This window comes from Pseudophryne corroboree, chromosome 7, assembly GCF_028390025.1.
Source record: "Pseudophryne corroboree isolate aPseCor3 chromosome 7, aPseCor3.hap2, whole genome shotgun sequence".
NCBI lineage: Eukaryota > Metazoa > Chordata > Amphibia > Anura > Myobatrachidae > Pseudophryne > Pseudophryne corroboree.
In genome coordinates, this window is record NC_086450.1 from 347,553,255 (window position 1) to 347,577,855 (window position 24,601).

The following is a 24,601-nucleotide window of genomic DNA, read 5'->3' on the forward strand; positions in this document are numbered from 1 at the left end:
ACCTGAAGGACGAAAAGGGCGAAAGGACGTGCCTTTGGCCTTCGACACAGAAGGAGCTGTATTAGGCAGACAGGCAGTTTTGGCAGTAGCTAGTCAGCTACAATCTTATTTAAGTCCTCCCCAAACAGAATATCCCCCTTGAAAGGGAGTACCTCCAGGGTTTTTCTAGAGTCCAGATCCACAGACCAGGATCTCAGCCACAATATCCTGCGAGCCAGGACTGACGTAGTAGAGGCCTTGGCTGCTAGGATACTGGCATCAGAAGCCGCCTCTTTAATATAGCGAGAAGCTGTGACAATATATGACAAGCATTGTCTAGCATGGTCAGAGGAGATTTCAGCCTCTAACTCCAAGGCCCATGCTTCAATAGCCTCTGCCGCCCATGTAGCTGCAATAGTGGGCCTTTGTGCAGCACCCGTGAGGGTGTAAATCGCTTTCAGACAACCCTCAACACGTTTATCCGTAGGCTCTTTTAGAGACGTGACGGTGGTTACAGGTAGAGCTGAGGAAACCACCATCCTAGCCACATGTGAGTCTACTGGAGGAGGCGTTTCCCAATTCTTAGACAGCTCTGGCACGAGGGGATAGCAAGCCAGCATCTTCTTTTGAGGCACAAACTTCGTACCCGGGCTTTGCCAGGGTTCCTGACGTATATCCACTAGGTCAGAGGTTCTCAAACTCGGTCCTCGGGGGCCCACACAGTGCATGTTTTGCAGGTCTCCTCACAGAATCGCAAGTGAAATAATTAGCTCCACCTGTGGACCTTTTAAAATGTGTCGGTGAGTAATTAATACACCTGTGCACCTGCTGGGTTACCTGCAAAACATGCACTGTGTGGACTCCCGAGGACCGAGTTTGAGAACCTCTGCACTAGGTGGTCAGAGTGAGGTAAAACTTGTTTAATCACCTTCTGATGCTTGAACCTATCTGGTTTCTTAGGAGGAACGGATGGCTCGGGATCATCCGTAATCTGCAGAATTAACTTAATAGCCTCCAAAAGATCAGGAACATCCACATGTGAACTACCCTCCCCATCAGCCGTCTCTGAGTCAGAACCTGTGGGGTCAGTGTATGTCCTGTCTTCATGAGACGAGGTGTCAGTGACAGCAGTGGATTGTGAGGAGACGAGCGCTCGCTTAGAGGACCTCTTGGACTTAGGCGAGCGTTGGTCAGACTTTTTGGTAGTCAGGGACTGGTTCAACTTCTTTAATTGAGCAGATAAATCGTCCGCCCACGGCGGGTTAGCTGCAGGGACCACATACGGTTGTTCCGGCATTGGGGGTCCCATAGGGGGTGTTAGTTTATGAACTAGCGTATGCAGAAGCGTGGAAAAAGCGGCCCACGGAGGGTCAGTATGTGCCTCCGTTGCCACCGTCCCACTGGGGGGCAAGAAGCCCCCAGAACCAGAGCCCACAGCTGCTATATTCTCCCTATATGTGCCTGTGGCTTCAGCAACACCAGTAGTGTGTTCCGCCCCAGAACCGTTACCCTCAGAAGCAGACATGATATAACTTGCAGTATGAGGTAACACAGTACAATTATTAGCAGCACTATATCCCTAAACCCAAACCCCTGCACAGTGTAGTCAGCACCAGCAGAGATAAAGGAGAGATATGGTGACTTAATCACAGAGAAAAATACGTAATACAGTATATCTTTGTGAAAATAGGATTTTGGTACTTACCGGTAAATCCTTTTCTCCTAGTCCGTAGAGGATGCTGGGGACTCCAAAAGGACCATGGGGTATAGACGGGATCCGCAGGAGCTTGGGCACACTGAAAAGACCTAAAACTGGGTGTGAACTGGCTCATCTCTCTATGCCCCTCCTCCAGACCTCAGTTATAGGAACTGTGCCCAGGAGAGACGGACATTTAGAGGAAAGGATTTTTGTGTAAACTAAGGGCTACAAACATACCAGCACACACCACAACCATACCGTACAACCGGAGTAACAGTAAACCAGATAACAGTATGAAAAACAACAGCAACAAGCTAAAACCAGAAATACACAACCCGTGTATAAACTAAGTGAACCCACAAGAGAACACCGCAAGAAACAGTCCGCACTGGGATGGGCGCCCAGCATCCTCTACGGACTAGGAGAAAAGGATTTACCGGTAAGTACCAAAATCCTATTTTCTCTTACGTCCTAGAGGATGCTGGGGACTCCAAAAGGACCATGGGGTTTATACCAAAGCTCCAGACCGGGCGGGAGAGTGCGGACGAGTCTGCAGCACCGACTGAGCAAACGCAAGGTCCTCATCAGCTTATAGAACTTGGCAAAAGTGTTTGAACCCGACCAAGCAGCCGCTCGGCAGAGCTGTAAAGCCGAGACGCCCCGGGCAGCCGCCCAAGACGAGCCCACCTTCCTGGTAGAATGGGCTTTAACTGACTTCGGCACCGGTAATCCGGCCGAAGAATGAGCCTGCTGAATCGTACTACAAATCCAGCGTGCAATAGTCTGTTTTGAAGCAGGATGACCAATCTTGTTGGAAGCGTACAGGACAAACAGTGCCTCAGTTTTCCTGGCAACCGCCGTATGGGCGACGTAGATCTTCAACGCCCTCACTACATCCAGAGACCTTGGAACTGTCCCAGCATCCCTGGCCACTGGTACCACAATAGGTTGATTAATGTGAAACGAGGAGACCACCTTTGGTAAAAATTGTTGACGAGTCCTCATTTCTGCCCTATCCGAATGAAAGACCAAATACGGGCTTTTATGAGATAAGGCCGCCAACTCAGACACCCGCCTGGCAGAAGCCAGTGCCAACAACATGACTACCTTCCAGGTGAGAAACTTCAACTCAACCTTACGCAAAGGCTCAAACCAGGAAGACATGAGAAACTGTAAGACCACGTCCAGATCCCATGGGGCTGTTAGGGTCTCCTGCCCTGTGCTGCCACGTCGTCATGGCAACCGGGAGACAAGTGCTAGCGGAGTAACCTGAGCGCAGCTGATACTCCGGTTCGGGTCTTTTGCTGTGCAGTGGTTACAGGCTCTGTGCACGGCAGGGGATCCGGTGCTGGTTTTTGTGCTCACAGTCTGTGAGGTCTGAGTGGGGCGTGGACAGCACCTGCTTTATAAGGCCTCTTCTCAGGTTAAGCAGATGCTGCTGAATCTTTGTTGGTTAGTCAGTTCCTGAAAGTTAGCCAGTACTGTGTAGCTTTGTATTTGTTGTTGCTTACTGCAAATAGGCCTGGGGATTTGGTACTACACTCTGCCAATCCAGACCTAGCAGTAAGACTGGAGTCAGTCGTTTAGCTTGCTGGGGTTCTTTTACTACTCTGTGAACTTAGCAAGTTTGCGGCTGTATTCTAAGACTTGCCTGCCTAAATCCTGTCTCACTGTGCAAGGTGTCAGGTGTCAGTTTAGTGGCAGTAAGCTGAACCTGTGCACTGCAAGTGAGAATTAGGATTGTGGAGACTCTCCTTGTGTCTATCATTCCATCTCTGACCAAGGAGTTTACTGCCACACCCGTTGGTAACCCTTTAGGGTTTTGCTGTTGCCCTTAGCAACAGCATTTCGGGTTCTCTACGTATTAAAACACAACATCTTGCTTTTCCCATCTGAGCATTACTAATACTAGGGAGACACCCAGTTCCTTAGCCTCTGGGCTTCTCTGTTCACTTTGTGTGTATTTTGTTACCCTATCACCTTCTGTGTACGTAATGTCATATTCCCCAGTCTGTCTGTGAGTTCATTTGTTTTGCATACCTATCCGTTCAGACACCAGTACATTCCTGCAGGCACTGGTGTGCATAACAGTTCAAACACCAGTACATTCCTGCAGGCACTGGAGTGCATAACAGTTCTGACATCAGTACATTCCTGCAGGCACTGGTGTGCATAACAGGGGCCACAGGAGGCACAAACGGAGGATTGATATGCAAAACTCCTTTCACGAACGTCTGAACCTCTGGGAGGGCAGCCAGTTCTCTTTGAAAGAAAATAGACAATGCCGAAATCTGCACCTTGATGGAACCCAACTTCAGGCCTGCACCCACACCAGCCTGCAAAAAGTGGAGAAAACGCCCCAAATTAAATTCTTCCGCAGGAGCCTTTTTAAACTCACACCAGGAAACATACTTCTTCCAAATACGGTGATAATGCTTCGCCGTAACCTACTTCCTAGCCCTGAGGAGAGTAGGTATAACCTCTCCTGGAATACCTTTACGAGCTAAGATCTGGCGCTCAACTTCCATGCCGTCAAACGCAGCCGCGGTAAGTCTGGAAACACGCATGGACCCTGCAACAACAGTTCCTCTCTTAGAGGAAGCGGCCAAGGATCTTCCACTAGTAATTCCTGAAGATCCGGATACCAGGCCCTTCTTGGCCAATCTGGAACTACGAGAATCCCCTGAACCCTTGCTCGCCGAATGATCCCCAGTACCTTTGGAATGAGAGGAAGTGGAGGGAACACTTACACCGACTTGAACACCCACGGAGACACCAGGGCATCCACCGCACTGGCTTGGGGGTCTCTTGACCTGGAACAATACCTCGGAAGCTTCTTGTTGAGACGAGACGCCATCATGTCTATCAGAGGGAGTCCCCAACGCTTTGTCACTTCTGCAAACACCTCTTGATGAAGGGCCCACTCTCCCGGATGGAGATCGTGTCTGCTGAGGAAGTCTGCTGCCCAGTTGTCTACTCCCGGAAGGAAGACTGCTGACAGGGCGCTCAGGTGTTGTTCCGCCCAGCAAAGGATTCTTGTGGCCTCCGCCATTGCCGCTCTGCTCCTTGTGCCGCCTTGACGGTTGATATGTGCCACCGCTGTGATGTTGTCTGACTGTACCAGCACAGGTCGACCCTGAAGAAGGCTTCTTGCCTGTAGCAGGCCGTTGTAAATGGCTTTTAACTCGAGAACATTTATGTGGAGACCCGCTTCCTGGAGCGACCATCTCCCCTGGAAGTTCCTGCCTTGGGTGACTGCACCCCAGCCCCGGAGACTCGCATCTGTCGTCAGAAGTACCCAATCCAGGATACCGAACCGGCGTCCCTCTAGGAGGTGAGATCCTTGTAGCCACCACAGGAGGGAAATTCTGGCTCTGGGAGATAGACTTATCTTCCGGTGCATGTGCAGGTGAGACCCGGACCATTTGCTCAGCAAGTCCCAATGAAACACCCGGGCATGAAACCTGCCGAACGGAATGGCTTCGTACATCGCCACCATCTTCCCCAGAACGCGCGTACATTGATGGATGGACACAGTCTTCGGCTTCAGAAGTTCCCTGACCAACAACTGCAGTTCTAGAGCCTTTTCTTGTGGAAGAAAAACTCTCTGTAACTCCGTGTCGAGAATCATGCCCAGAAAAGACAGCCGGGTTGTCGGAATCAACTGAGATTTTGGTAAATTTAGCAGCCAACCGTGCTGTCGAAGCACCGACAGCACCAAGTCCACACTCCTTAGCAACCTTTCCTTGGACCTCGCCTTTATCAGGAGATCGTCCAAGTACGGGATAACTGAAACCCCCTGCTTGCGAAGGAGAACCATCATTTCTGCCATGACCTTGGTGAACACTCTCGGGGCCGTGGAAAGGCCAAACGGCAACGTTTGAAATTGGTAATGAGAGTCCTTTATCGCAAACCTGAGGAAGGCCTGATGCGAAGGAAATATCGGGACGTGTAAGTAGGCATCCTTTATGTCGACTGACGCCATACAATCCCCCCCTTCTAGGCTGGAAATCACAGCTTGAAGAGATTCCATCTTGAACTTGAAAACTTTTAAGTATGGATTGAGGGATTTTAGATTCAGAATCAATCTGACTGAACCACTGAACCGTTCGGTTTCGGGACCACAAATAGGCTCGAGTAGAACCCCTCCCCCCGTTGTGACGGTGGAACTGAAACAATGACCTTCTGTTGACACAATTTTTGTATCGCTGCCAACACCAGCTCCCTGTCCGGAAGAGACGCTGGTAAGGGCGAAACGAAAAACCGGAGAGGGGGCACCTCCCGAACTCCAGCTTGTATCCCTGAGATACAATCTCTAGGACCCAAGGATTGAGGCCTGAATGAACCGAGACCTGACTGAAGACTCGGAGACGGCCCCCCACCGGTCCGGACTCCCCCAGGGAAGCCCCAGCGTCATGCGGTGGACTTGGTAGAGGCAGGGGAGGACTTTTGGTCCTGGGCGCCTGACACGGCAGGCGACTTCCTACCCCTTCCTTTACCCTTTGAAGCGAGGAAGGACGAACCCTTTCCACGCCTGTATTTATTAGGACGAAAGGACTGCATCTGCTGATGTGGTGCCTTTTTGTGCTGTGTGGGAACATAGGGAAGAAAAGAGGACTTACCCGCCGTCGCGGTAGAGACCAGGGCCCTTATTCCGAGTTGTTCGCTCGCCAGCTGCTTTTAGCAGCTTTGCACACGCTAAGCCGCCGCCTACTGGGAGTGAATCTTAGCATAGTAAAATTGCGCACGAAAGATTCTCAAAATTGCGATTACACACCTCTTAGCAGTTTCTGAGGAGCTTCAAACTTACTCGGCATCTGCGATCAGTTCAGTGCTTGTCGTTCCTGGTTTGACGTCACAAACACACCCAGCGTTCGGCCAGACACTCCTCCGTTACTCCAGCCACTCCCGCGTTTTCCCCAGAAACGGTAGCGTTTTTTCGCACACACCCATAAAACGGCCAGTTTCCGCCCAGAAACACCCACTTCCTGTCAATCACATTACGATCACCAGAACGAAGAAAAAACCGTGAGTAAAATTCCTAACTGCATAGCAAATTTACTTGGCGCAGTCGCACTGCGGACATTGCGCATGCGCGACTAATTGCTCCGTTGCGAGAAAAAAATAACGAACGAACAACTCGGAATGACCCCCCAGGTCCGCCAAGCCGTCCCCAAACAAGACATTACCTTTGAAGGGTAAAGCTTCCATAGCTCTCTTGGAGTCGGGATCAGCATTCCATTGATGGATCCACAACGCCCTCTTTGCCGATATTGACATGGCATTGGCTCTTGATCCCAAGAGACAAACATCCCTCGACGCATCCTTCAGGTAATCTGCAGCGTCCTTGATATAACCAAGAGTCAGAAGAACATTATCTTTATCAAGGGTATCCATGTCAGTAGCTAAATTCTCAGCCCATTTAGCAATAGCACTACTCACCCACACCGACGCCACTGCAGGTCTGAGCAATGCGCCTGTATTAGCGAAAATGGACTTCAGAGACGTCTCCAGCTTGCGATCCGCCGGATCCTTGAGAGCTGCTGTGTCCGGAGACGGAAGCGCCACCTTCTTAGACAAACGAGATAGAGCTTTGTCAACATTTGGAGACGACTCCCATTTTTCCCTATCATCAGAGGGGAAAGGATACGCCATGTAAATCCTCTTGGGAATCTGCCACCTCTTATCCGGCGACTCCCAAGCCTTTTCACAAAGAGTATTCATTTCATGAGAGGGGTGAAATTTCACTTCAGGTTTTTTCCCTTTAAAACAAACAAATCCTTGTTTCCTGCACCGCAGGTTCATCAGAAATGTGTAAAACATCCTTTATAGCCACAATCATGTACTGATTGAATACTCTTCACTAAACGCGGATGCAAAGCCGCCTCAGAAAAATCGACCTCAGAGTCAGAGTCGGTATCAGTATCTGCCACTTGAGTAAACGGCCGCTTCTGCGAGCCCGATGGGGTCTGTACCTGAGATAAAGCCTCCTCTATGGACTTTTTCCACACCTGCGTCTGTGACTCAGACTTATCTAATCTCTTAGATAATGAAGCTACATACGTATTGATTGTAGTTAATAACGTGAGTAAATCAGGTGTCGGCTGCGCCGACAGACCCAAATCCAGACCCACAACTTCACCCCCCACAACCTCCTCCGGTGAATCACATTCAGCCTCAGACATGTCGACACGTTTGATTGACACAGCGACACACACTCAGAATGTCTCAGCTAGGGGACAGGCCTACAGTGAAGCCCAGAGAGAGACCCAGAGGGAGTATGCCAGCTCACACCCCAGCACCTATATATCCCTATAGGGGATATATATGACCAGCGCTGCTAGAAATAATGAATGCACCACACTGCGCCCCCCCCTGAGAAATCTCCCCGTTACTTGCGGGGAGTGATGAAGGTCCGGCCCAGCGTCTCCTTGCAGCCGCGTGGAGGAGAGGAAGATGGCGCCGTGAGCCGCGCACTAAGCTCCGCCCCTTCCCGGCGGGCTTCAGCGCGCCCAATTTGAAAATGCCGGCGGGGGCCGATGAACGGTGCTGAGGCACCGACAGTGCTTCTGCCGGCTACCCGGACCCCAGTGACCTGCTGCCCAGGGCGCCCCGCCCCCAGCACCCTGTGAGTGCCATCTGTGATGTGTGTGGGAGCATGGAGCGCAGCGTCCCCGCTGCGCTGTACCTGGTCACCGAAGTCTTCTGCCGTCCTGAAGTCTTCTGATCTTCTCATACTCACCCGACTTCTTTCTTCTGTCTTCTGTGAGGGGGTGACGGCGTGGCTCCGGGAACAAGCAGCTAGGTGCACCAAGTGATCGAACCCTCTGGAGCTAATGGTGTCCAGTAGCCGAGAAGCAGAGCCCTTAAACTAAGAGGAAGTAGGTCTGCTTCTCTCCCCTCACTCCAACGCTGCAGGGAGCCTGTAGCCAGCAGGTCTCCCTGAAAATAAAAAACCTAACAAAAAGTATTTTCCAGAGAAACTCAGTAGAGCTCCCCTGTGAGTGTCCAGTCAGTCCTGGGCACAAAGTCTAACTGAGGTCTGGAGGAGGGGCATAGAGGGAGGAGCCAGTTCACACCCAGTTTTAAGTCTTTTCAGTGTGCCCAAGCTCCTGCGGATCCCGTCTATACCCCATGGTCCTTTTGGAGTCCCCAGCATCCTCTAGGACGTAAGAGAAAATCCTATATTAAGTAACACCTGACGCACCAAGCCCCCTCAGGTTATAGAATATAGGGATAGCAAGTTGAGTGAAAGACACGAGATGGACACCACTCAGCTATCAATGCACACACAAATAGTCACAGTTTGTACAATGCAGAGGTTATTACAGACAATAATACTGCACTGGACTAGCTTACACAGCTATATAGTCAATAGATATAACAGTACACAGTAAGAAACTGGATGTATATCACAGGGTAATTGTACTATAAACCCCTGACTAAGGGGGTAATTCCAAGTTGATCGCAGCAGGAATTTTTTTAGCAGTTGGGCAAAACCATGTGCACTGCAGGGGAGGCAGATATAACATGTGCAGAGAGAGTTAGATTTGGGTGGGTTATTTTGTTTCTGTGCAGGGTAAATACTGGCTGCTTTATTTTTACACTGCAAATTAGATTGCAGATTGAACACACCACACCCAAATCTAACTCTCTCTGCACATGTTAAATCTGCCTCCCCTGCAGTGCACATGGTTTTGCCCAACTGCTAAAAAAAAATCCTGCTGCGATCAACTTGGAATTACCCCCTAAATGCACTCTTTCTTAACTAACACTGACTAAAAAGGCAGGTAGAATACTTAAGTGTCATGTAAAGGCACAGCGCTGACAACCAGGCGGCTTTACATAGGAGGATTTGCCCAAGCAGTCCCAGGAACAGTGAACTGAAGAGTAATGGCGCCGCAGACACTGACAGGGAGTGAGGAAAGACAGAGATGCAGCTCCAGGCCGGGAACACTTGCTGGAAATGGCGCCCTGGGGCTGGGGAAGGGGCTTCAGGTCTAAGCCTTATCCCCCTTGCTGGCAAAACCACCGGGTACTGTGGGCAATATTAAAATCTGTTTTAAGAGAAAACCTGACCTGCGCCCATGCCCTGGTGATCTAGTGGGATCGCCTGTACTGCCACAGTGTCCACGGCCAGCGCGCGCGGCCCGCCTCCCACTGACCGCGCCGGATTGCGATAAAGACTTACCACCTCCCGAAGCGCGGCCACGCGATCCTGGAGAGCCCCAGCCGTGTGTGGCTAACGTGAAGTAAACCGGAGCCTCCGCTGTAGGTACCCGGCAACCAGGGCTCGGGAGTGTACAGCGCCGCTGGGAAGAGCTGGAGCTGCAGCAGAGAATGTCAGAAGACATTTACCCCTGCTGCTGCCCTTGAAGTCTTCACTTTTTACCTCATAAAAAGCTTTTCTTAGGGCTGCTTGTAGCAGCCCCTCCTGTTAAGTGCCTGCTTACTGCAGCACCAACTGGCAAACTGAGCTCCTGTGCTGGGAGGCGGGGTGATATAGGAGGCGGCGCTGTGCATTCTGGGAACAGTCAAAGCTTTGAGCCTGTTGGTGCCTCGGATCAAGATCCTACTCTACACCAAGACTTGTGGAGCCAAGTGTACCCCGCAGCAGAAATACCACATTTACCAAAACCCAGTAGCTAACGCCAACGTCAGATGACGTTAGCCATTGTAGCTTATGGGCTAAGATACTGCATAAGTTTCCGGGAGAGGGATCTGTATGCCTCTCTGCCCACATATGCACTGACAGCAGATGCGCATTAGTGCGGCTAGATTCACACCTCATAAGCAAAGTGAATGCAATAGCGACTTCACTTCTAAAACATCTTGGGGACTGGCTCCTGCCAAAGTATTTGCCCCTGCCTGGATGTGAACTAATATACATGCTGGCAATCCTCACATTGTTTTCACAGCAATAAAAAATTATAATTATCAGAACCAACTACCAATAATTAAATAAGATCATGTTAGATTTATAAAGCATTTAGGGGCATATTTGTTATAGTGGCTTTATATGTATCTAGGTTATACTGCTTTTTTGTCATATCTACAATATATTTGTATACAGATTTTGAGTTTTCTTGTTTTAAACCTATTTCAACATACTGTATTTATTTTTATTTTTTTCTATGTTGGAATATTTTCTTCTTATTTCTTGGACATTGGAACACATAATTATGTGGGTTATGTATGTGTGACAGAACCGCATCCCAATTATGTTATATCCTGGACACTGCATCATATATCCTGGAACAACAAGCTATAATAATGGAGTTTCTGATGCAGAAGAATGTCTATCAGGATATATTTTGCAATGGGATGCATATTAGGCCTGACCGAGATGTAGTTGGAGGTGCTATCAGTGCTACAGTATTTCCTTGGAAGCAGCAGTGATAGCGCTGTATGGTAATGCAGCAGGAGACGTCTATTACAAGCAGACGCCTCCTGCTGCACTAGTGATCCGAGCTGCGTATTCACTCACACTCCATCGGGGTGGCTTGCAGCACCCATTGACAGTCTGCTGCCGGACTGCATGCTACATCGCAGGACGTATTCACACATGCGCACAACGGGTCCTGCGCATGCACAAAGTACCAATTACCAGTTACTTTGCGCATCCTGTCACACCTCCAACCACATCTGAATAACCTCCATTATGACTGTGAAACACAAAGCCGGACATGATGCAATCGAGGACTTCCAGTCTTTGGAACGCATATGCCTTACCCCCTACCAGCTGTGATATGTTGTATAGGAGCGCTTCCCTATGAAACACAAATACGTTCCATCGCGTATTTCTGGCTTATTTCGGACCTGGGATTTTTGTGGAAAAGGGGTACCATATAAGTCTACACACTGGGGACCAACAACTGGACCTGTGGATTGAGGTGTTTCTGGGGATTCCCACCAATAGGTACATCCTTAATTTCCCTATACATCTGGTGGGCAGACTCTACCTCTAAGACTGGTATTTTATACTGATCCATATATCGTTTGTTATGCTATTTATTTGGCATTGTTATCAATTTTATATGAACACATTTCCTGTCAGTGTTGCACTATATATATTTTTTCTTGTATGGGTACTTATTATTTGAATGTAAAGTGTTTCCCAGATAGGGATAAGAGACCTCATTCAGGTTGGATCGCAACTAGCTATCCAACCGCAAAAAATACTAAGATGATGTGGGCGCATGTGCAGGGCCGTCCTGCGCATGTGCCCGCCTTTTCTGCGTGCGCCCCGCAGTAGATGCAAACACCTCTGCCTGTCAATCAGGCAGAGGCGTTCACAGGGGGGGGAGGGGCAACGCTCCGTTTCCTGGGCGGAGACGGAACGTTGCGGGGGCGGCATCATGGAAATGTGGGCAGCAGCAGTCAAACGGGGGGGGCGGGGGAACAGCGTGGCATGGGCGTGATCGGGACAGCTGCGCGAGGTCACACGCAGCCGCTCCAATCGGAAAGATGGCGGCAGCCCTCCTGCCGTCGCATGCCAGGCTGCACCGGCAGGAGGCTACCATACTTTCTGCGATCACGCTGAAATTGCGATGCGACAGCAATTTCAGCGTGGTCTCAGAGGGGGGCGGTTAGCATGCTGGCCAGCATTGCTCTGCGATGGGCTGCACCCAGCATGCGAACAAAAGGATTGCAAATTCTGCTAAAAAGTCCTAGATGCGCATGTGAACCCCTACTGAGGGTAATCATTTCATCTTGAAGGAAAACATCATTCCTTATAAATGCTAAAGAATATTCACTGGGAGAAGGGTACTAGCACCATCTAGCGATTGAAGTGCAAAAACACATGGTGGATGATTAATTCCAAACTACTGCACTAGGGGCCTAATTCAGCTTCAGTTGCAGTTTTGTTAAAATAGCAAAACTGCAACTCCTATCTCTCGCATGCTGGGGGCAGTTCAGCACAAGGCAAGGCCACTCGGCATGCTAATGGCGGACAGCGATGCCATTGTAATATAATTGCGATCGCATCACTGATTTAGGATAGCCCCACTGCCTCCACAGCCTGGTTGCGAAGGCAGTCTGCCCACCGCCATGTGTAGCAGCAGAAGCGTGTGATATCAATCTGCCTCCCCAAACTTGCACCCGTTTCCAATGCCACGCCCACGCAACGCCCCCAAATCAGCTTTCTATGTGTTATTGTACATCTTAAAGAAGAGAGATCTCCAATTCAGGATCTCACAAATCAATCTAAAAAGCTGTTGTAGAAGGACGGTGAAAACTCCTCTGATTTCCTGAGCCTTGAACTGTTTTGTTATTTGTGCTTAATGATCCTACTCTACTTTAACACAACTTCCACATCTGGCACTTGAAAAAAAGTATCGGGCTCTTTCAGTTTATTTCAATAAGACACACGCATGTCTACATTTCTTGACTGTAACGTGCCATCTTGAGCGTAAAATGGGCAGATACATGGCGTTGTATAGAGGAGCTTCACTCATTCATTGACCTTAACTACTAGATGTTTAAACAGGAACCTACTTCCAAGCACTTTGCAAATTTTCACAAGTTGCCGTGACCAGTTCTGATTTCCAGAACTGAATATCACTTCCATATCTGTAATATATAAAATTGCAAAATTAAAAATCTAATTAAGCACCCTAGAATAATAATTAAAAAAATGTACAATAATAATTAAAAAAAATGTAAAATAAACATTGAAATACAACTTAACAGCTGGCTAGACCAGTGGTTCCCAAACTTTTTGGACTCATAGCACCCTAGAGTATCAGAATTTTATTTACGGCACCCCTAGGCCAAAAATTTCTTAGCGAGAAATTTTGAAATTAATATTAAATCAAAAATTGTGTTTATATGTCATCTTTAGGTTCCATTGTGTGGTGAGGAACAAGATTTGCTTCTGTTTGTCCACATATTTTATGATTGGCAGCCAACAGCACTGGTTTTGCCTATTACACTGACCAGAAATAAATTTGATTGGTCCTGGACCACCGATCTAAGGCACCCCTGCAAGTGTTCAGAGGCACCCCAGGTTGCCTAGGCACACAGTTTGGGGAACCACTGGGCTAGACAGAATGTCACTTAGCATCTATTTGAGGTTTCTGTAAGCCACACAGAACTTCCCTTCTCAATTTACAAACATTAGAATTATTGATACTTCATCAAAATCCCCATCAACCCTTTTTTGGAACAACCAAAGCCTCCCCCCAGAATATCTACAAGCCAATTCCACCGCTGGATTCAAGCAGGCCATTTTGTTCCTGGTACACTGCACCAAACAGAGAAGCTGGGTTACCCTTCCTAACAGCCAAAAAATGACCCTCCCAACTACTATGAACATCTAAATTCAGATTAGGCATTTTCTAGTTTTGCAGCTTTATGAGATAGGTCACCCATTAAGAAAATTTGCCACTGTTCACCTCCATGAAAAAATAAGAATTTACTTACCGATAATTCTATTTCTCGGAGTCCGTAGTGGATGCTGGGGTTCCTGAAAGGACCATGGGGAATAGCGGCTCCGCAGGAGACAGGGCACAAAAAGTAAAGCTTTAGGATCAGGTGGTGTGCACTGGCTCCTCCCCCTATGACCCTCCTCCAAGCCTCAGTTAGGATACTGTGCCCGGACGAGCGTACACAATAAGGAAGGATTTTGAATCCCGGGTAAGACTCATACCAGCCACACCAATCACACTGTACAACCTGTGATCTGAACCCAGTTAACAGTATGATAACAGCGGAGCCTCTGAAAAGATGGCTCACAACAATAATAACCCGATTTTTGTAACTATGTACAAGTAATGCAGATAATCCGCACTTGGGATGGGCGCCCAGCATCCACTACGGACTCCGAGAAATAGAATTATCGGTAAGTAAATTCTTATTTTCTCTATCGTCCTAGTGGATGCTGGGGTTCCTGAAAGGACCATGGGGATTATACAAAAGCTCCCAAACGGGCGGGAGAGTGCGGATGACTCTGCAGCACCGAATGAGAGAACTCCAGGTCCTCCTTAGCCAGGGTATCAAATTTGTAGGATTTTACAAACGTGTTTGCCCCTGACTAAATAGCCGCTCGGCAAAGTTGTAAAGCCGAGACCCCTCGGGCAGCCGCCCAAGATGAGCCCACCTTCCTTGTGGAATGGGCATTTACATATTTTGGCTGTGGCAGGCCTGCCACAGAATGTGCAAGCTGAATTGTATTACACATCCAACTAGCAATAGTCTGCTTAGAAGCAAGAGCACCCAGTTTGTTGGGTGCATACAGGATAACAGCAAGTCAGTTTTCCTGACTCCAGCCGTCCTGGAACCTATACTTTCAGGGCCCTGACAACATCCAGCAACTTGGAGTCCTCCAAGTCCCTAGTAGGCGCAAGGCACCACAATAAGCTGGTTCAGGTGAAACGCTGACACCACCTTAGGGAGAGAACTGGGGACGAGTCCGCAGCTCTGCCCTGTCCGAATGGACAAACAGATATGGGCTTTTTTGAGAAAAAACCCACCAATTTGACACTCGCCTGGCCCAGGCCAGGGCCAAGAGCATGGTCACTTTTCATGTGAGATGCTTCAAATCCACAGATTTGACTGGTTTTAAACCAATGTGATTTGAGGAATCCCAGAACTACGTTAAGATCCCACAGTGCCACTGGAGGCACAAAAGGGGGTTGTATATGCAATACTCCCTTGACAAACTTCTGGACTTCAGGAACTGAAGCCAATTCTTTCTGGAAGAAAATCGACAGGGCCGAAATTTGAACCTTAATGGGCCCCAATTTGAGGCCCATAGACACTCCTGTTTGCAGGAAATGCAGGAATCGACCGAGTTGAAATTTCTTCGTGGGGCCTTCCTGGCCTCACACCACGCAACATATTTTCGCCACATGTGGTGATAATGTTGTGCCGTCACCTCCTTCCTGGCTTTGACCAGGGTAGGAATGACCTCTTCCGGAATGCCTTTTTCCCTTAGGATCCGGCGTTCCACCGCCATGCCGTCAAACGCAGCTGCGGTAAGTCTTGGAACAGACATGGTACTTGCTGAAGCAAGTCCCTTCTTAGCGGCAGAGACCATAAGTCCTCTGTGAGCATCTCTTGAAGTTCCGGGTACCAAGTCCTTCTTGGCCAATCCGGAGCCATGAGTATAGTTCTTACTCCTCTACGTCTTATAATTCTCAGTACCTTAGGTATGAGAAGCAGAGGAGGGAACACATACACCGACTGGTACACCCACGGTGTTACCAGAACGTCCACAGCTATTGCCTGAGGGTCTCTTGACCTGGCGCAATACCTGTCCCGTTTTTTGTTCAGACGGGACGCCATCATGTCCACCTTTGGTATTTCCCAACGGTTCACAATCATGTGGAAAAACTTCCCGATGAAGTTTCCACTCTCCCGGGTGGAGGTCGTGCCTGCTGAGGAAGTCTGCTTCCCAGTTTCCACTCCCGGAATGAAACACTGCTGACAGTGCTATCACATGATTTTCCGCCCAGCGAAAAGTCCTTGCAGTTTTTGCCATTGCCCTCCTGCTTCTTGTGCCGCCCTGTCTGTTTACGTGGGCGACTGCCGTGATGTTTTTCCCACTGGATCAATACCGGCTGACCTTGAAGCAGAGGTCTTGCTAAGCTTAGAGCATTATAAATTTACCCTTAGCTCCAGTATATTTATGTGGAGAAAAGTCTCCAGACTTGATCACACTCCCTGGAAATTTTTTCCTTGTGTGACTGCTCCCCAGCCTCTCGGGCTGGCCTCCGTGGTCACCAGCATCCAATCCTGAATGCCGAATCTGCGGCCCTCTAGAAGATGAGCACTCTGTAACCACCACAGGAGAGACACCCTTGTCCTTGGATATAGGGTTATCCGCTGATGCATCTGAAGATGCGATCCGGACCATTTGTCCAGCAGATCCCACTGAAAAGTTCTTGCGTGAAATCTGCCGAATGGAATTGCTTCGTAGGAAGCCACCATTTTTACCAGGACCCTTGTGCAATGATGCACTGACACTTTTCCTGGTTTTAGGAGGTTCTTGACTAGCTCGGATAACTCCCTGGCTTTCTCTTCCGGGAGAAACACCTTTTTCTGGACTGTGTCCAGAATCATCCCTAGGCACAGCAGACGTGTCGTCAGGATCAGCTGCGATTTTGGAATATTTAGAATCCATCCGTGCTGTTGTAGCAGTATCCGAGATAGTGCTACTCCGACCTCCAACTGTTCCCTGGACTTTGCCCTTATCAGGAGATCGTCCAAGTAAGGGGTAATTAAGACGCCTTTTCTTCGAAGAAGAATCATCATTTCGGCCATTACCTTGGTAAAGACCCGGGGTGCCGTGGACAATCCAAACGGCAGCGTCTGAAACTGACAGTGACAGTTCTATACCACGAACCTGAGGTACCCTTAGTGAGAAGGGCAAATTTGGGACATGGAGGTAAGCATCCCTGATGTCCCGGGACACTATATAGTCCCCTTCTTCCTGGTTCGTTATCACTGCTCTGAGTGACTCCATCTTGATTTGAACCTTTGTAAGTGTTCAAATTTTTTTAGATTTAGAATAGGTCTCAACTAGCCTTCTGGCTTCAGTACCACAATATAGTGTGGAATAATACCCCTTTCCTTGTTGTAGGAGGGGTAATTTGATTATCACCTGCTGGGAATACAGCTTGTGAATTTTTTTCCATACTGCCTCCTTGTCGGAGGGATACCTTGGTAAAGCAGACTTCAGGAGCCTGCGAGGGGGAAACGTTTCGACATTCCAATCTGTACCCCTGGGATACTACTTGTAGGATCCAGAGGTCCTGTACGGTCCCAGCGTCATGCTGAGAGCTTGGCAGAAGCGGTGGAAGGCTTCTGTTCCTGGGAATGGGCTGCCTGCTGCAGTCTTCTTCCCTTTCCTCTATCCCTGGGCAAATATGACTCTTATAGGGACGAAAGGACTGAGGCTGAAAAGACGGTGTCTTTTTCTGCAGAGATGTGACTTAGGGTAAAAACGGTGGATTTTCCAGCAGTTGCCGTGGCCACCAGGTCCGATGGACCGACCCCAAATAACTCCTCTTCCTTTATACGGCAATACACCTTTGTGCCGTTTGGAATCTGCATCACCTGACCACTGTCGTGTCCATAAACATCTTCTGACAGATATGGACATCGCACTTACTCTTGATGCCAGAGTGCAAATATCCCTCTGTGCATCTCGCATATATAGAAATGCATCCTTTAAATGCTCTATAGTCAATAAAATACTGTCCCTGTCAAGGGTATCAATATTTTTAGTCAGGGAATCCGACCAAGCCACCCCAGCTCTGCACATCCAGGCTGAGGCGATCGCTGGTCGCAGTATAACACCAGTATGTGTGTATATACTTTTATATGATATTTTCCAGCCTCCTGTCAGCTGGCTCCTTGAGGACGGCCCTATCTATAGACGGTACCGCCACTTGTTTTGATAAGCGTGTGAGCGCCTTATCCACCCTAAGGGGTGTTTCCCAACGCGCCCTAACTTCTGGCGGGAAAGGGTATACCGCCAATAATTTTCTATCGGGGGGAACCCACGCATCATCACACACTTCATTTAATTTATCTGATTCAGGAAAAACTACAGGTAGTTTTTTCACATCCCACATAATACCCTCTTTTGTGGTACTTGTAGTATCAGAAATATGTAACACCTCCTTCATTGCCCTTAACGTGTGGCCCTAATAAGGAATACGTTTGTTTATTCACCGTCGACACTGGATTCAGTGTCCGTGTCTGTGTCGACCGACTAAGGTAAACGGGCGTTTTAAAACCCCTGACGGTGTTTTTGAGACGTCTGGACCGGTACTAATTGTTTGTCGGCCGTCTCATGTCGTCAACCGACCTTGCAGCGTGTTGACATTATCACGTAATTCCCTAAATAAGCCATCCATTCCGGTGTCGACTCCCTAGAGAGTGACATCACCATTACAGGCAATTGCTCCGCCTCCTCACCAACATCGTCCTCATACATGTCGACACACACGTACCGACACACAGCACACACACAGGGAATGCTCTGATAGAGGACAGGACCCACTAGCCCTTTGGAGAGACAGAGGGAGAGTTTGCCAGCACACACCAAAAAACGCTATAATTATATAGGGACAACCTTATATAAGTGTTTTCCCTTATAGCATCTTTTTATATATTTCTAACGCCAAATTAGTGCCCCCCCTCTCTGTTTTAACCCTGTTTCTGTAGTGCAGTGCAGGGGAGAGCCTGGGAGCCTTCCCTCCAGCCTTTCTGTGAGGGAAAATGGCGCTGTGTGCTGAGGAGATAGGCCCCGCCCCTTTTTCGGCGGGCTCGTCTCCCGCTCTTCAACGGATTCTGGCAGGGGTTAAATATCTCCATATAGCCCCCGGAGGCTATATGTGAGGTATTTTTTGCCAAAAAATAGGTTTACATTGCCTCCCAGGGCGCCCCCCTCCCAGCGCCCTGCACCCTCAGTGACTGCCGTGTGAAGTGTGCTGAGAGCAATGGCGCACAGCTGCAGTGCTGTGCGCTACCTTAAGAAGACTGAGGAGTCTTCTGCCGCCGATTCTGGACCTTCTTCTCTTTTCAGCATCTGCAAGGGGGCCGGCGGCGAGGCTCCGGTGACCATCCAGGCTGTACCTGTGATCGTCCCTCTGGAGCTAATGTCCAGTAGCCAAAGAAGCCAATCCATCCTGCACGCAGGTGAGTTCACTTCTTCTCCCCTAAGTCCCTCGTTGCAGTGATCCTGTTGCCAGCAGGACTCACTGTAAAATAAAAAACCTAAGCTAAACTTTTCTAAGCAGCTCTTTAGGAGAGCCACCTAGATTGCACCCTTCTCGGCCGGGCACAAAAATCTAACTGAGGCTTGGAGGAGGGTCATAGGGGGAGGAGCCAGTGCACACCACCTGATCCTAAAGCTTTACTTTTTGTGCCCTGTCTCCTGCGGAGCCGCTATTCCCCATGGTCCTTTCAGGAACCCCAGCATCCACTAGGACGATAGAGAAATCATGATTTCCCAATTATACAACAAACTATAATATCACAACTTGCAAACAACGATTGCTTGGCGGAAGTGAAAGAAAGAAGCAAAAAGCTCCATCTCTACCCTAGGTAAAGAAACACTCTATGTTATACTATAAGTGAGACTATAGGCTGGAAAGGTTAAGTATAATATTTTTCCCTTCTGACCCCAGATAATAAAGGGATTGGGAATTCTACTCCAATTATGGTGGACTTCCAACCAAATTATTATTTCTTGGTCTAGATAAAAGCCCTCCTTGATTCCATGTTGGAGTATCCTGTTCATAGTGACCCATGTGCATTTATTTTTGCTAGTCCACTCAAAAATCTCAAAAGAAGCTAATTTCCCATGTTCTGGACACTGCAAAATGCCTCATTGCTAAGAATGAGAAAAACCTGTGGGCAGGTATGGTCACCTGGGATATTTAAGGAATTTCACAATCAACTATAGCATCCATGTGCTCTTGGTGCCAGACCTCTGCCAATCGTGCTGAGCCATGCCTAGAGCCGGCCTTGTAATCGCCGATGTACCCTGCAAGTGCTCATAGCCATATTCTTACAGGGAGCCTGTTTCCTTTGCCCATTTCAGCACAGAATTCCTGTAGCGATTGTTTAGACTCTTATTTATTATTTATAAACAGTAACTTATATAGCGCATCATATTTTGTTGCGCGTTTGGAACAACAGTAATAGAACAAAACTGGGTAATAACAGACAGACATAGAAGTAGGAAGGCCCTGCTCGCAAGTTTACAATCTATAGGGAAATAGGAATTGATACACAAGGATAGGTGCTTTCTATAATGGGTTGTATGATATGGTCACACAGCAATTTTAGCCAAGGGTCAGGAGAAAGTGAAGAAAGACAAAATATGTGACGTTAGCTGTGGACTGAGCAGAGGGAATGTAATTAGATGGGGAGGCATTGAAGGTTTTGTGGGTGGGTCTAGAATTTGATAAGCTTGTCTGAAGTGGTGAGGTTTCAGGGAAAGAGTGAAGGTTTGGAGACTAGAGGTGAGTCTTATTGTGCGTGGGAGGGCATTCCACTTACTTAAGGCATGGTAAATCACTAACTCTTGGCATATCAACTCACTATACGATGCACATCTTGACATGCACTATGCTAAGTGATTAGCAAAATTAGCAAAATTATGGTCATCCATCTCACTGTGTTGCTATTTATTATGACCTATCACAATAAAGAGCATTAATAGGAGAAATTATATTAATTTAATTGTCTTCAATGCATATAATAACTCACGCTATTATGTTAAACAAATCCTTGTTTGCCATTTGCTCCTCCAGGAGAAGTCGGAGAGAATGCTGGATGTGTATAATGTGCAAGGCATTCTCAGCTGATATGTCCAACAGCAACACAACCCTGCAGGAAAAGAAACACACGGTTAGAGAAACTTAGGCAATCCATGACCAATTACTTTTCTACCTAGAAATGAAAATATATATTTGGAGCACCTGTGAATAAATCTATTACAGAACTTCTTCTTAGTCATCCCAGGCAACTACTACAGCAACCCCACCTCTGTACTGCGTTATCGCGCCCCGCCCCCTTCACGCCACCCTCATTGTACAATGCAGTGTTTGGCAAATCACACAGCAGCAGGTGAGACCATGAGCAGCGCCATGAAGCCCCTATTCTTGTCTGAGGCAGCGGGTGGGATCTGGGAGGCTGTTCTGCTCCCTCTAATTCAGCATTATCCTGTGAAACTAGGTAATCATGATTTTAAGTTAAATTGTTTCAAGTACTTCAAAAATATGGCCCCTTAAAACCTATGTATTTACTGTGGGCCTGATTGAGAGATGTATGTAGAACAGATGTCTGTGTGACAGCGCATGCACAGGACCCCTTCTGCACATGTGCGTAATGGGGCCTGCATTCTCACACACAGTGCCCTCTAAGCCACAGCCTGATTGGGGTCAGGAAGGGAGCGGACCCGGGCAGCATTCTACAAAACGGGAGTGTGTCTACCCTATTTTGTAGACAGGCGTCTTCCGACCCTAAGGTTACTCAGATAGCCGATGTTCACGCAAGTGATCCGATGCTGCATCTTCAGACACAGCAGCAGATTGCAGAAGCATGCAGGTGGCATTTGTCAATGAAAGACACCTCTTTGTTTATTTGTTAGGTTCCGCAAGGTGTATGGAAATCCGTAGAAGTAGACATAAAAACAGATACAAAAAAACAGCATAAATACAATGCACAACAGTGAACCATCACAGCAGTGCAAAACACAAACACTGTGGTAAAACCACATACAGGTAGTGACAAGTACAGAAGCAAATTTAGCACATCTACAATCAGTTACTCTGACATGCGGGGGACACATGTCAGGCCCCCCGCATGTCAGGCCCTGCCCCCCCCCCCCCCCCCCCGCGCCTGCACGGGTGCAAAAGCATTGCACGGCGGATATGCTTTTGCAGCCACCAAGTAGCTGCTGGCAGGCGGCTACCCGCCTTGTCCTGGGTCGCAGCGGCTTCGTGTGACATCACGCAGCAGCCGCTGCCCACCAGTGCAACGATCCGGACACACCTGTGTTGTCTGGACTGTGCCCCATCATCGGCATTCTAACACCGTTGGCACTCCCCCTCCTAGAAGAAGATAAGTTGGAGGGGGTGGCTCTTGAGGTGACACTAGACTAGAAAGGCCAGAGGCTGGAGTAACAGGGGGCAGGAGGCTGGTGTGACAGGGGGCCCATAGGTTTGAAAGACAGGAGGCTAGAGTGACCGGGGCAGGAGGCTGGCGAGAAATGTGGCAATAGGCTGGATAGACAGGGTGCTGGAGTGTTGGCAGGAGGCTGGACTAACCATGGGCAGGAGGCTGGAGAGACACATCTGTCAGAAGTCAGGAGGCTGGAAAAACAGGGGGCTGGAGTTATGGGCAGAAGGCTGGACTGAAGTGACATGGTCATAACGCTGGAGTAACGGGGCAGGAGGCTGGAAAAACAGAAGCCTAGAGTGACATGGGACAGGAAGCCGGAAGACATGAGGCAAGAGTGACAGGGAGCAGGAGGCTGGTGAGACATGGATCAGCCTGTTCTATATTTGTATTTAGGTAACACGTCCGTCGTGGCCTGGTGAGATCCAAATGATTTGTATTAACCAACACTGTACTATTTCTATTATGTCAGAAGAAAAGAGAGACCATAGAAAGGAAAAGAGTATTTATGAAAATGGAGAATAACAGTAATACAAAACAGTAGTGTACTAAAGAAGAAAAGAAGCAAGCGGAATCTAATGCTGCAGTCACTGAAAAGAATAAATTGGATGAAAATGCAAGCTGTATGGAAACCAGTGAAAATGTGCAAGGACATCATCCATTATATCTAGAGGTAATCAAGGCTGTAAAATAAATAATGACATTTTTGCTACATGAGCAAACAAATTTGTTCATCACTGCTATTACAGGGGTAAGTAACAATGCAAGAACAAATTGTTCACAAATCCAAACTCGACAAACGTAATAAGCAAAGATTTCAAGAGAACAAAATTTCATAAAATACCACAACAGCTTTGAAACATTGGCCCTCATTCCGAGTTGTTCGCTCGGTATTTTTCATCGCATCGCAGTGAAAATCCGCTTAGTACGCATGCGCAATGTTCGCACTGCGACTGCGCCAAGTAACTTTACTATGAAGAAAGTAATTTTACTCACGGCTTTTTCTTCGCTCCGGCGATCGTAATGTGATTGACAGGAAATGGGTGTTACTGGGCGGAAACACGGCGTTTCAGGGGCGTGTGGCTGAAAACGCTACCGTTTCCGGAAAAAACGCAGGAGTGGCCGGGGAAACGGTGGGAGTGCCTGGCCGAACGCTGGGTGTGTTTGTGACGTCAACCAGGAACGACAAGCACTGAACTGATCGCACAGGCAGAGTAAGTCTGGAGCTACTCTGAAACTGCTAAGTAGTTAGTAATCGCAATATTGCGAATACATCGGTCGCAATTTTAAGAAGCTAAGATTCACTCCCAGTAGGCGGCGGCTTAGCGTGTGTAACTCTGCTAAATTCGCCTTGCGACCGATCAACTCGGAATGAGGGCCATAGTCACTTGGAATACAGGTCACGCTGAAATAATTGACATAATTTACATATAGCAGGCTTTCCAGAACCAATGAGAGGGGCTCACTTATGCAGTAGGGCTGCCATCAGAAATTGCGGGGCCAGGGACTGACAGAATAGACAGGGGTCCCCCAACAGCTCCTTGCCTGGCACAGTGGTTGCCTCTCCCTACAAATAGTGCAAGAGCTCCAGAGTGTAGCCACAGTACACAGATGATGTGCATCTTACAGCACCAACATTGGCACCATCCCTCTCATCCAAAAGTGTGCCAGACAGCCGGCATATGCAGCTATCCAGCACTAGGGGAGAAGTTAAAAGGAAATAAAATGGAATATTAACTAGTATATATTTATTATTTATTTATTAACAGTTTCTTTTATAGCGCAGCAAATTCCGTTGTGCTTTACAATTGGACACAATGATAAAACAAAGCTGGGTAATAAGCAAACAGTCATAGAGGTAGGAGGGCCCTGCTCGCAATCTTACAATCTACACAGGGAAATAGGCATTGATACACAAGGAAAGGCACTATTGTATATTTGTCCACTGGATTGCAAAGGTTCTAGGTGGGTTGCATGATATCACATCACAGCAATGATGAACCATGGTCAGAAAGAAGGGAAAGAGAAAATATGTGGAGGATATGTGCGGACTGGACAGGGGGTATATAAAATCGAATAGGAAGGCTTATGAAGGTTGAGTGAGCGGTTCTGGAATGTGATAAGCTAGCATGAGGAGGTGAGTTTTCAGGGACCGTTTGAAGGTTTGGAGACTAGGGGAGAGTCTTATTGTGCATGGTAGGGCATTCCACAGAGTGGGTGCAGCCCGAAGAAAGTCCTGCAATCGTGCATGAGAGCAAGTAATGAGTGTGGATGAGAAAC

The 24,601-nt window shown here is 48.2% G+C and overlaps 1 protein-coding gene across 3 annotated transcripts in view; it reads right to left on the reverse strand.

Annotated features, from left to right (window-relative positions):
• VWA3A (von Willebrand factor A domain containing 3A) overlaps positions 1-24,601 on the reverse strand; it is a 772,281-nt gene that overhangs the window by 587,747 nt on the left and 159,933 nt on the right. For all 3 annotated transcript variants that reach the window (XM_063934415.1, XM_063934414.1, XM_063934416.1), the window contains exons 17-18: positions 20,909-21,028; positions 13,178-13,252 (exon numbers count right to left, since the gene is read on the reverse strand). In XM_063934415.1, the coding sequence (XP_063790485.1) occupies positions 13,178-13,252; positions 20,909-21,028 (195 nt within the window). The remainder of the gene's footprint in view (positions 1-13,177; positions 13,253-20,908; positions 21,029-24,601) is intronic.